The 12,890-nt window shown below is 32.8% G+C and overlaps 1 protein-coding gene across 50 annotated transcripts in view; it reads left to right on the top strand.

Moving 5' to 3' along the window:
• The window catches only part of LOC145245847 (transcription factor 12-like), a 290,146-nt gene that overhangs the window by 58,195 nt on the left and 219,061 nt on the right, over positions 1 to 12,890 (top strand). For 30 of the 50 annotated variants that reach the window (XM_080107554.1, XM_080107525.1, XM_080107515.1 and 27 more), the window contains exon 2: positions 4,298 to 4,374. The exons of the other annotated variants lie outside the window; for them this stretch is intronic. Coding sequence is in view for 14 of the 30 variants with exons in the window: in XM_080107525.1 (XP_079963651.1) it covers positions 4,346 to 4,374 (29 nt within the window). In the remaining 16 variants the exon portion in view is untranslated. The remainder of the gene's footprint in view (positions 1 to 4,297; positions 4,375 to 12,890) is intronic. 50 annotated transcript variants of the gene reach the window in all.

The following is a 12,890-nucleotide window of genomic DNA, read 5'->3' as shown; positions in this document are numbered from 1 at the left end:
GGCCTTTAACAACACAAAAAGTATATTGTTCTATTAAACCTTTTATTGTTTAAATAATTTGACTTTGCTCGTTTTGTTAAAAAATATAAAGGTTGAAAAGACATTTTCCATTTAGTAATGAGCTTTGGAAAGTTTGTCTGTGAAAAAACAATCGCCAAAAGATAAGCGTTTTATTATTTTTAGTTGTCACTTGGAAAAAAAAATACTTACAAATGAGACTTTCACTCACAACGTAAAAGATAAGAATAATAGTCTATCCATCTAATTCACATATTTACACTGTGTACAAACATTCTTAAAATTAGATGGCAAAATAAAGCAACGTTGAAAACGCTGTCAGAATGTTCATCGAAGCTTTAAAAAATATTAGAATAGTTGAATCAATCTGGAATGAGAGGAAGTGAGAGAAATGCACGTGTTACTTGTTCAATTTATTACAAATTAGGACACCTGGCATTCCCCGGTAGTAAAATATGCATAAATATTATATTTTAATTAATGCAAATTGCTTTATTATAAACAGAAATACCTTGGGTATTAAATGTAACATTAAATTTCTTTTAAAAAATGAAGTTAAAGAAACTGAGACATGTGCATGCAAGTATTTTTTTTTCTTAATAGTTCACTTTTTGTAAGTAAAAAACAAAAAAGTTTGAAACCAAAACATAAAGACAGTGACTCAGATATAACCATTAGACCAGCTTGATACAATCTTTAATAAGTTTTCAAACCCAGTTATTAACATTAGGAATCTCTCAACTGAACCATTCGCACATGCAGTCATGAAACGGCTGACAAATAAAAATCCGATGACTTCCTGTACAAATTTTTCACTTTTAACCCCTTAGCATCCCTTTTTTTCCGGATGAAAACAGGTTAAAGTTCCACATGTCTGAATACACTATATACCAATGTCAAAAACTGAAGAATATTTTAGCATGTATTTTGTGTTAGTTAAAAAGCTTTTAGAAAACGTTCTCATTCAGCTTTAGTGTGTGTGTGCGCGCACGCGCGTATATTAGAAATGGAATTAAAACTCTGTAAATTAAAATTTACAACGCATTTATTATTCGACAAGGAATACAAATAAGACTTAAATTTTTTTCTTATTCTATAGTTTTAATGAATGGCTTACATCCTCGGAGGAAATTATTTAGCGAAATGTATTTATGGGTTGGCTGTAAATTTTTCTGGTTAGCACAGGAATTACAAATCACGAAAGCAATCATAAAATGCAGAAAAGCAAAGGTTAAAAGGATAATCAATATTCAATTTGTAAACTAAAAAAAATTTGGAATTTATTAAAACTGTAGGCTTAGTGTTATAATGTTGCTTTTGAGGGGTGGGGTTTTTAACAGTGCAAACTTCAACAATCCTTTCTTTCACAAAATCTACTCAGATTTGTTTGCGTGTGTGTCATGCTTGCTATACTACTACTGTTTGTAAGCCCACTTGGGTAGCAGCACCCCCCCCTTTCCTTCTCTTTCTGTCCGACGAGTGCAGCTGTTCCTCTATGGTTGTTATTGTTGGTAACAGGTGGAGTAGAGTGCAACACTGCGCAAGACAGAATGCCAGCTTTTCTCGACCAAAACATGTTTCATTTCCTTTTTGTTTTTTGTTTCTCTAATTCCAGTAACGATAGCAAAACGAGGTGGTTCATCCGTAAAAGTTGCCATTAAAAAAAGTTGATAATTTTCTTTACCAAAGATGTAGTTTCTAGTGCCCGCGCTCCCCACACATGTACACAAAATAGTCACTGATGTAATGATACTATAGTAATGCAATTGAAAAAAATATAGTAAAAACAAAATAACCGTAATACTTGACTTGGATCTATAGACTTTAATTTGACAATTTTCAAGGATTCAAAATCATTTTCACATTTAGCCTTTTTTTTTTTTTTTTTTTTTTTTTTTAAATCTATAAGAATGTGCAGGAGAGAATGGACTGTATCTGATTACTGGTTGAAAGTAATTTTGAAGTCTTTAAACTGCCAATTCAAATTTATGACCTATTTTTTTTCCTTATACTCACGTTCACTTCTAACAAAGCATATCACCACTTGAACGTAAGGACTACTATTTGGGACCATGCCTAGGAAAGATTATCAAGATGTTGGTTTATGTTACATTTAAACTTCTGCATATCGGTACAGTCAGGGAAGCAGGTAGCAGGAAGGGAATTCCAAAGTTTAGCTGTTTGAAGGAAGAAACTAATAGTAGAAAGCTTTCTAACATTTAAGAACCTCAACAGTGAAAGGGAGTGATTTTGTTGCTAAGCGGGTTTATTGGGAATATGTCTGCTAAGGGGGCACAAATGCAACAAGTTCATCAGCACATTCCATTAATTAAAATATTTGTAAAACCTGCACAGATGCAACATTACAGCGATGGGATGGGTTGGAGCTTAGTTGACAAAGTGGGACCTAATTAGATTGAAGACTTTTGGATTCTATCCAAGAGGGAAAGACTAGTGGCACCAACCCAGATGTTGCAACGATACTCTATGCATGGGTGAATGGTGGCTTTGTAAAGGTACAGGATACTCTAAGATGTAAGTAATCTTCTAGTATGATAGAGGGAAGCCACCTTCCTTACAGCAGCCTTCGCAATGTCCTCAATGTATTTGTTCCAGTTCATATTGCCCATGAATATTAAGTCTAAGTTTGAAAGAATTCTGATGTAGGGTGTTATTTGTCATGAATATCGGGGGTTGGAAAGGCGTCTTGCAATTGTTAAAGGAGAGCAGCTTAGTCTTACTAGCATTAAATGTTACCATCCAGTTACAGCTCTATTCCACTACCGTTTGGAGGTCATTTTCTAACGATTCTGCCATTGTCTTTGATTTGTGTCTATTTGTTTTACCTTTGACACTCATCTTGGGCACAATATTATCAGGGAGGTCGTTAATGAATATCAGGAATAATAGTGGTCCCAGGATCGACCCCCCCTTCCCCTTGAAGCACTCCCGCATTAATGTTATGCTGTTTGAACGTATGTCCAATGATAATCTAGATGTTCCTATTGTCTAAGAAGGATCTAATTATGTTTAGGATACGTTCAATACCATACAATTTAATTTCCATTAGCAACCCTTCATGCCAGACTTTGTCAAAGGCCATGGGTATATTAAGTATTGAAGTATTAAATTCTATAGGCAGTCAAGCATTATGGTTCATTTGTGTTTCTAAACAATTTTTTTTTTTTTAATTGCACCATCATTATTTTGCATCAAAGCAATTTTTCAGTTTTCTTTGCTTTAGAAACTTTGACATTACAAAAGAAAATCCCAATGTTGCATATGATAAAATTGCTTGAAATTGTAAAGCCGGTTTAGATCATGATTGATTATTCAATTTCATTTTCTTTTTTTTATATCATTTGTATTTTTATTTATAATGACATGGAACTATTTGTATTTCTATTTGAAGTAATGTATTTTATTTGTTACCTATATTTCCAACATTTCAAGTGCTGTATCATTTAACTATCTTACAGGTGCCTGCCAAATGTGCATGTGTTTACACATTTGGCAGGCACCTGAAAAACTTGTGCAAATCAGTATCGGAAATGTGAGTGTAACAGATAAGGACAAGAGTCTGAAAATTGTTTTTATTTTTATTTTTATTTCCAAGTAATATTTGATTTAAATTTTTTTGTTTGTTTTTTTTTTTATTTAATCAATTTCATTTTTAATTTTAAATTATTTTTAAAATTTACTTATAATCCTGACAATATTAAAAATAATTCACCAAATAGACCCTCAAAATTCCTTTATAAGTAATCTAGTTAATTCTTAAAATGTTCTAGGTCTATTTTTTAATGTGATTGGTCAATTTGTTTCAAAATATTAATTTTAAAAAAAAATGTATATCAAGTTTAGTTTTTTGGAATATTTCTTGACTATAAATTATTGTAAAGAAACAGTTTGTTTCATATTTAAAAATCCCATCGAATTTTGAATTTCTCAATTAAGTCTCCTTTCGTGAGCTAAATATTAAACCTAGTGATTCCAATCTGATTATGATTTTTTTTCCTTTTCATATAAACAATAAAAAAAGGAATTGTTTTCACTAATGCATATTTATTTTTACATCTCCTCTTAAAGTCCCATTTATTGTCTTTTAAATTTTTCTATAAACAAATCAAATTCTAAACCGATATTTAAAAAAAAAATTCTCCTAAACTGTACGTGTTATTTTAGACCCATTTCTCCTTAATTAGAAAACAATTCTCCTCTGCTTGATCAAGAAGTTTTTTCTGAGTAAACTGATTGACGATGTTTTTCGTGTTACCAGGACTACTACTTCTACATCTACTCCTACGTGGTGAGTCCCGAGGAAGCGATGGAAGGCCAAGGGGGAGCTCATTCCAGGTATTAATTCTCTGCAATTCTTGCTGTGATGCCAACCTCCTAACCTTTACCAATTTTTGTTTTTCATTTTGTTATGTTGATTTTACCTTATTTCCAAAATTTTTTATTTAGAGCCTTTTCATTCTATTTCTTATACTGAATGATTTTTCTAATACCATCAGATATTTTGGTGCAAGTTTAGAATTCAACTTAAAAAAAACAGATATAGAAAAATCTTTGTACGTACCCATTATGGAATGAAGATGTCATTTTCCAAAAATCGTGTACTGATTAATTAAATTTTTTTTTTTTTTTTTTTACCCAGAAAATCAGATTTCAGGAGTAACTTAATAAAAAAGAAAAGGAACAAATAACTCCACAATAATTCAAACTTGCGGGATCAATATTTTAATGCTAATGATGTCACATTAATCACTTAAAATTGTTTAAAAATGATTTATATTTATAAAAATAAGTACTTTATCAATCTGTGATTTTTGGAATGACATTTTTGTTTTATGAGAGGTACATACATCAAAGATTTTTCTGTATTTTTGTTTATTTGGGTCTTATCTAGAATTCAACCTATTTTTGCTTTAAAATCATTGTTATTTAATATTTATTACTAACGTCTAGTGTGGTATAAACAATTTTAAATAATTTTTTTTCATTTTAGCTTGCATGCATAGTTGTATGCCAGAATACTAATTTTTTAAAAAGTTTGGAATATTTACAATTTTTGTTTTAAATCCAAACTTAAACATTAAAAAATGAGGGTCATCACGTCCTGGTGACCGCCTGTTATACATTATGGCATTCGTTGGATGGCTTTTAGAAATTAACTTCCAAACTAACCTATTTCTGGCCATATTATTTATTCCTTTTTCTCTAGAGTCCGTCCTTATCACTTGCTCCCATGTTTTTGTTGGCCCTTCCTGCCAACTGACCCTGCTACCTCAACTGTTCTACATCTACTAATTGAGGAACTCTCATTCATTAAATATGTTGTTCTGAACACATCTTCTGAAACTGTTCAGATTTAATCTTCCTGTGAGGTCATCAAACCTCTGCTTCTTATAGACTCACATTACACATCCACTGTATCATTTTTTCATATCATTTCTCTCCGGGCCACATTTGTTCTAAACAGTTCCTGGCCAGGTTGGATTTGTGTACATCGTTACGTACATGCACATACTTGACACAATGGATAAAAACATCTGAATTAAACGATCTGTAAAAAGCTGAATATCGAGCGCAGCAGCAAGTCCTGGGAACATATTCCAGAAAAAACGGTTGGAAGTGATACACCATCCACTATGGTTATGCAATGCGTACAGCTATGTACCTTGAAAATTGAGCTAGTGGCATCGGACAAGGAGAACAAGGCAACTTTAGAAGTCAGTGTCCCTAATGATGCTGAGTTAAACAGAACTGGGAGGGAAAAGATAACAAATTACCAAGATTTTATGTATGACATGAAAAACTGAAATCTTAGGAAGATCTCTTTCAGTAATTATAGGAGCAACTGGACTCGTGAAAAAGAATTTCAAAACCTGTTGGCAAATGTACCTGGTGAACCAAGTGAAAGTGAAATTCAAACAATTGCACCTAAAGGGATGGTTAGAATCTTAAAAAGATGGTTGGAATATATGATATAGTGGGTGAATGTCTGATATCCAGAAAGATACCTTATCCCCAGCTTGAACAAACTGATAAGGAAATTGAAAATAAAAAGAATAGCTTCTTTCCTTGCTTCTTGCTTTGCTGGTTAATAGAAATTCCTTCAACATACTCTATCCACTTCTAACTCTTGCAATCAAACTAGCACTAGCTTCTTGCTGTCTTCCAATTGTATCTGCAAATGCGTATTCGGAGCTACTAAATTCTTCATGAATGACATTTACTGACTAGGCTTTACAAGGCAGTGGTTTGTCCCCACTTTGAATATGGGTCCCTAGTAGTGGCCAGAGTTGGCAAGATCTTTGATTCTCTTGTCTTGTGTGTCTGGGATTTATATAATCTGCTTGGATGACGTCTGCTGTTTACTCACCGGAATGTAACCGTTGCGTCTGTTACCTACAAATTATTTCATGGTTCTTGCCCCACCGCAATGCTTAAATACCACCCTGCACTGTGGCTGAACAAACCAAACCTGCGACAATATACATTCCTCTGCATAATCACACTGATGTTTGCTCAGATGTACTGGCGCTCTACTGGCAGCATTATGTGCTGTTTCAGAATTGTGTGAATGAACATGTATCACGTTTTTGGAGTTCTGTATTGTCTAGCGTGATGTTCCTAAGTTTTTATGCATTCCCTAATTTAGCTTAATATCCTCTCTCTTGCTAACAGTTTTATGACCATGGTTTAATAAGGGGGGAGGGGAAATTCTCTCCTCAACTATGCTTTCTTCACATCTGACTTCTCATTCACAAAACCTGATTATCTGCTCTCAACCTACCTTTAATTCCATTGAACTTCCTGTGTACTTAATAAAAGCATAATGAGATTTTTTTTTACTGTTTCAGACGTGGTTTTTTTTCTTTTTCTAATTGAAATTATTAGATTAATTTCTTTCAATTTTTTTTTTTTTTTATGACAAAAGTTAAATTTTCTTGCGTGTGATAGCTACCATTTTTGCCATCTCATAAGACTCGTTTATGTAGTTGGTTTCTCTGCAAGGTTCTTTCTTGATCAACCTTGAAGTTTCATTCTCAAATTGACATCTGATAGTGTTAGGATGCTGTTTAGATTCAAATTCAGATGCAAATCTCTCAAGATGCAAGGAACTTCCTGCAGAAAGTAGGGGGTACTGTTTATGTACATCATTTGAAGACATTTATGCTGACGACACTACCATTTATGGTAGCACATCTAAGACAGTAAACGACCAAGTTCTCTCTGATTCTCTCTCCTCTGATCTTGGGCATGTAGTACAATGGGGAAATGAGTGGCTGGTTACTTTTAATGCATCTAAAACCAAGCTTCTCTTTACATCAACATTCTGATCCACATCTGGCATCAATTGAAATGAATAGCTCTCGTCTTCAGGAGGCCTCAAGTTTTGACAAGCTTCTGGGCTTGACCATTACTCCTGATCTTAAATTGAACACGTACATCAAATCTGTTGCCAAGGCCGCTGGAAAAATGGGATCTTTCTATCAATCCGGTAGATATCTCACTGCTGATGCAATTCTCTATCTATATAAGAGCCAGGTACATACAAGGATGGAATACTGTTGCCACATCTGGGCAGGAGCTGCTGCCTTGATAGAGTTCAAAATAGACTTCGTAGCCTCGTAGGAGATGTCCTTTTCTCTTCCCTGCAACCTCTATCTCACAGAAGAGATGTTGCGAGTTTGTCTCTGATGTATCGTTATTTTCATGGAAAGCGTTCGACTGAGCTTCAGTCTATGGTCCCCCCCCTTGCCAAACTTTCACAAGAAACACTCGTCTAGCTGAAATTCCCCCACTCTTTATCTGTGCCTAAATCTAAATGTAGATTCCATGAACAAAGCATCTTTCTTAGAACTGCACGCCTGTGGAATTGTCTTCCGTTTTCCTGCTTTCCAGCTGACTACAATATAGTTGTGTTCAAGTCTAATGTAAATACGTTCTTGATGAGCCGTTCCATATAAGTTATCAAATTTACCGAATTTTCATTACTGATTACTATATTGCCCAATTTCTACTGTACACTCTTTAACCCTTATCCTTGAGTGGCCTCTTGGCCTTGATAATGTGGTGATGCCTTTGTAAAAAAAAAAAATACTAAAGGTGAATAGTTGGCATTTGTGGGAGAGTTTATTTACACATAGAGGGATAGTGACAGTAAAGTCCAGTTTTATACAATAGATTGTTTCTAAACACAACTATATTTGAGTCCGATTTGAAAAGATTCATCATGTAAATTCTATCAATTAAGTATTATATTGAAAAACATTTGATTTTAATAATGAAAAATATATTTTGTCGAATTACTTCCATATATGTATCTAAAATATCCAGAAAATAGTCAACCTTTTTATATAGTAAAATTAGCAGGCTGCCCGAGATTGCCTGATCATAAACTACGCTATAATATTATATTTTAACTAGGGGTGAGTGGGGAGGCCTTTGGAAATTCCATAGGGGACGCCTTTATATTGATGTTGGCATTCAGACACTGATATTATTGTAGCTTTTTTGTTAAAACTGCAAAAGTATTTATCTAAGCTAGCACAAATGTGCAGCAAAGCCTGGTCGTGAAGTATGCTTAAATATGATATTTTAATCCTTGCAGACTTTGTATATATTATAATGTTCTATCGATTTTTATATATTATAAAGTTGCAATTTCAAAAATAAAACGTATCCATATGACTTTGGTGCATTAGCTTGAATTGAAACCGAAACAAAAACTTATGATATATATTCAATTATGATATATATTCAATTCAAGCTAATGCACCAAAGTCATATGGATATGTTTTTTTATTTTTGAAATTGCAACTTTATAATATATAAAAATCGATAGAACATTATAATATATACAAAATCTGCAAGAATTAATATATATTTAAGCATACTTCACGACCAGGCTTTGCTGCACATTCGTGCTAGCTTAGATAAATACTTTTGCAGTTTTAACAAAAAAAAAGCTACAATAATATCAGTGTCTGAATGCCAACAGGAACTTGAGTTCCTTCAACCATAACCAAAACTTATGAAGAATTCTTCATAACATTATTTACAAGAAATTGAAGTACATAACAATTAAGCAACTCGAATGTAAGCGTGACACAGAAAATAACACACGCTATGATATAAATATATAGATTAATGCAGATTTTGTATCTATTATAGAGCCAATTCTCAATCGATTATTATATTGTATGGATTTCAAGCAAATGGCCAAAATCATACGTGTACAAAAAATGTTGTTTAACCTACTACTTTTAATTAGCTTATGCACAGAAAAAAAAAATGGGTATAGTCGACTTACACCAGGCCATGGTTAATTCCCCCCACCCTCCAATTTTGACCCCTTAGCAGGATTTCATTAGCTAAAACCGAATTCCTCCGAATATTTGGTCTACAGAGTTAAAATTTGATGCATAGGGTAAAATCACGTTGACACACCGGTTCCCGTCAGATCAAAGTTAAGCAATGTTGAGCCTGGTCATTACTAAAATGGGTGACCAATTTGGGAAGTCCAGATGCTGTATGTAGGACGTCGACACCTCCCTGCAAAAAGTTGCAAAAACCTAACGTTGTCATCTCTCCTAAAAGGGATATACATGCGACTGGGGACCGCTTGTGAATTTCATGCTCCCATGAAGTAGTGTACTACGTGTCCAAATACCCTATGTGTGCGTGCGTGTGCAATCAGCACCAAAACTATTCAGGGTTTAACTGGCTTCCTCCGAAGGAGGAAGTTTCATGAGAGTATGAAATTCACAAGTGGTCCCCAGTCGCATGTATGTCACCAATATTAAAAGCATCTAAAATCTTTGTTACTTGTACGTAATGTTGAATTCCTATGTGAAGATAAATATCTTCAATTAAGAAAATGCTTTATATTTGGATGTACAGGATTCATTATTTTTGGAATCCATCTGGTGAGCATAAGAGACTATAGTGTAGGCTATATTTAGTTTAGTTTTTAGAATATGCAGGGCAAGGGGCTTTAAAAAAATCGAATAATTCCGATTTTTGTTAAATTTAAAAATAGAGTAGGCATGAATAAATATTTAACTTTTTAGTTTCTTCAGAGGGTTTTTAAAGGACATATGGCTAGTATCTCATTGGAAAATTCAAATATTTCAGATTTATATTGAATTGGATTCATGGTCATTAGACACTAATTAAGAAAAGATCCTTGAATTTCTATTTAAGAACCTTTATTCTTGAATTTAAGAACATTTTTCATGTATTGGATTTTAATTAAAATTAGAGTGAAGATTTTAGTATCGTAATAGTATGACTATCGTAAATTAATTAATCTTTGTAAGGAGAATACACAAAAAGTGAGAATTAATTTCAGCGGTCCTAGTATGAGTATTATTCTAGTTTGTATATGTTGGAGATGAAGGAAGTTAGTTTCTTGATGCCATGATTTAATTTCTTTATGATGTAAAAAAATTTTTGAGTTTAATATGCATTTTGCCACCTCTCGGCTCCTTTAGTATCAGACATATCTTACAACCTGAGTTTTAGAATGAAGAGTCTGTAGTTTTGATATGATTCAGTTGTAAGAATGTTAGGAGTCAGGTGTGTTGATTAATCTAATTTTTTTAAAATTTAATTTCCAAATAATCAATTGGTAGACATTAAGGAATCGTTCAAATATTTTGTAATTCTAGGGGTCGGAATAGAACCTTTTATGTTGACTTTGCACTCCCGCTTATAACCATTATTGGAGTATGTGATTTACCAAATGAAGATTTTAGTTTTTTATTAGTTTGTTTTTTTATTTTTGTTTTGTTTTAAATTACAAAATGCCCCCCCCCCCCAACTCCTAAATAGACTAATAGTAGTTTAAAGATCAGTTGAAGCCAAAGGTTGTAAGCCTATATATTTAAAACAATTAAGACTTAAATATCTAAAATTAAAATAAATTTTTAATGAGGGTAAAAATTTGTCATGAGGTAAATCTTGATTTAAAAAAAAAAAAATCTCTTAGTTAACAAAGCAATGTCTTTAAAGTAAGTCTTGAAAAATTATCAAAATCCAAAAATACAGTTGCTGCTTCAATGGAAGATCAAGAATTGTATGAAAGTTTTGTGGTCATTCAAAGCGATTTACTCTCCACATTAAAAAACGACCCTGGTGTCTAACTGTCCCGTGGGGAGGCATAGTAAATAGGTACTATTATGTTTATTCTACACAAACCTCTGGAGATTGGATGATTGTTCTTCTTTTTTTCCATCCCTCCTCACTCCCTTTTTAATTTCATAATCAAATTATTTTGTGAAATAGGAATTTTTTAAAGCTTTGTTTTAGTATTTTATGCTAATTGACTAATAATAAAGAACAAACGTATAATTCATGTGGAGGGAAGGAATGTGCACAGCCATGCTTTAAGTTGCATTCTTTAACTAATTTATTTTTAAACTTACGGGAGAAAACTGTATAATTGCACATGAAACTGCCTCTTGATCTATTTTGGTGAGGAAGTGAAAATCCCTCCCACACACACACACTTTTATTTTATTTTAATTTATTTATTTTTCTTTACCAGAAAAAAATCTCTGCCAATACCAGAAAGAAAAAAAAAAAAAAGAAAAAAAAAGAAAAAGGATCAATGTCAGATGAATTGTTATTGAACATCTGGCAATATAAGTTGTTAGCTTTCCTGAGGTGTTCATCTTCAAAATCTTATGAAAAGGAATGAGATCAAGGTGTTCCAGAGATAAAAAGGTATCTCCCAGATATCCATGAGAGATTCTGGTGGCAGAGGGAGGGGTGAGTCAATAAGTTCTCATTTGAGAGACAAGAACAACTTTGAAAATGGATATGACTAAAGAAATATTTTCTTGATCACTTAAAAAAATCATCTACAATGGATTTTGTTCAGACATAAAGCAATTATTTTCCTTAGGCTGAATCTTTTTATTTTTCTTTACTAGTGAGGGGCCCCCATCCTTGCCTGGTCGTGAAATATACTTAAATATATTTTAATTCCTGTTGATTTTGTATTATTACAGAGCCAATTCTATATATATATATATATATACACTGATTTATATAGTTTAAATAAAGAAAAAAATGAGTTGGGTGCTATCAGCTAGAATTTAAAAAGAAAAAAAGTTTACTGCTCCAGCCACATTCCCTACCGTTTGAGCTATCGACAAATAAGATTTAAAATTAAACCACTCAAGCTATGAATGAATTTGCGCATACACAAAAGTAATGAAAAAATGTCAGCAAGTTGAAACGAACATTTTGCATTTCAACTTGCCGACATATTTCTGTACGCATTATTCATCCATCTAAAAGATTTTACTCGTTATGAACCATTCTTAGTGTATGATTACTATTTCCTGTTAATTTCAGTGTTATGTGACCAGCAGTTTAAGAGTTTATTTAAATATTTTTATGCACACATACATGCATCTACTGTTTTATTTATATAGATTTATTTGAAATTATTCCTTGTGTGAAAATTATTGGTCTTACCAAGATGTTAATTAGCAGTGACATTTACTCTAGGTGAGTTGAATCAGCTTCTTCCAAAAGTAGTTTCTGAGGAATATCAAATTTACAAGTGGTTCACATTTGCATGTATATCCTAATCAAGGTAAATGATGACATTAGGTTTTTGCAGTTTATACAGGAGGTATCACTGTTTTCTTACATACAGCATCCATTTGGCATTCATCAGGCTAACCATTGCTTAACTTCGATGATCTAGCAGGAACCAGTCTATAAATGTGACTTTGTTGTATATGGATAAATGTTGGTTGGTGGATGGCCGTCTTGAACTATTTTACTATTAATGCATTGATTTTAAATTGCGCTTGAAATTTTACATCAAATCTTAAATGTTT

The sequence above is a fragment of the Euprymna scolopes genome, chromosome 23 (genome assembly GCF_053919585.1).
Source record: "Euprymna scolopes isolate OS-2025 chromosome 23, ASM5391958v1, whole genome shotgun sequence".
In the NCBI taxonomy this organism is placed as follows: Eukaryota; Metazoa; Mollusca; class Cephalopoda; order Sepiida; family Sepiolidae; genus Euprymna; species Euprymna scolopes.
Note: the sequence above shows the minus strand (reverse complement) of the source record. Positions and strands in the feature narration are given on the sequence as shown.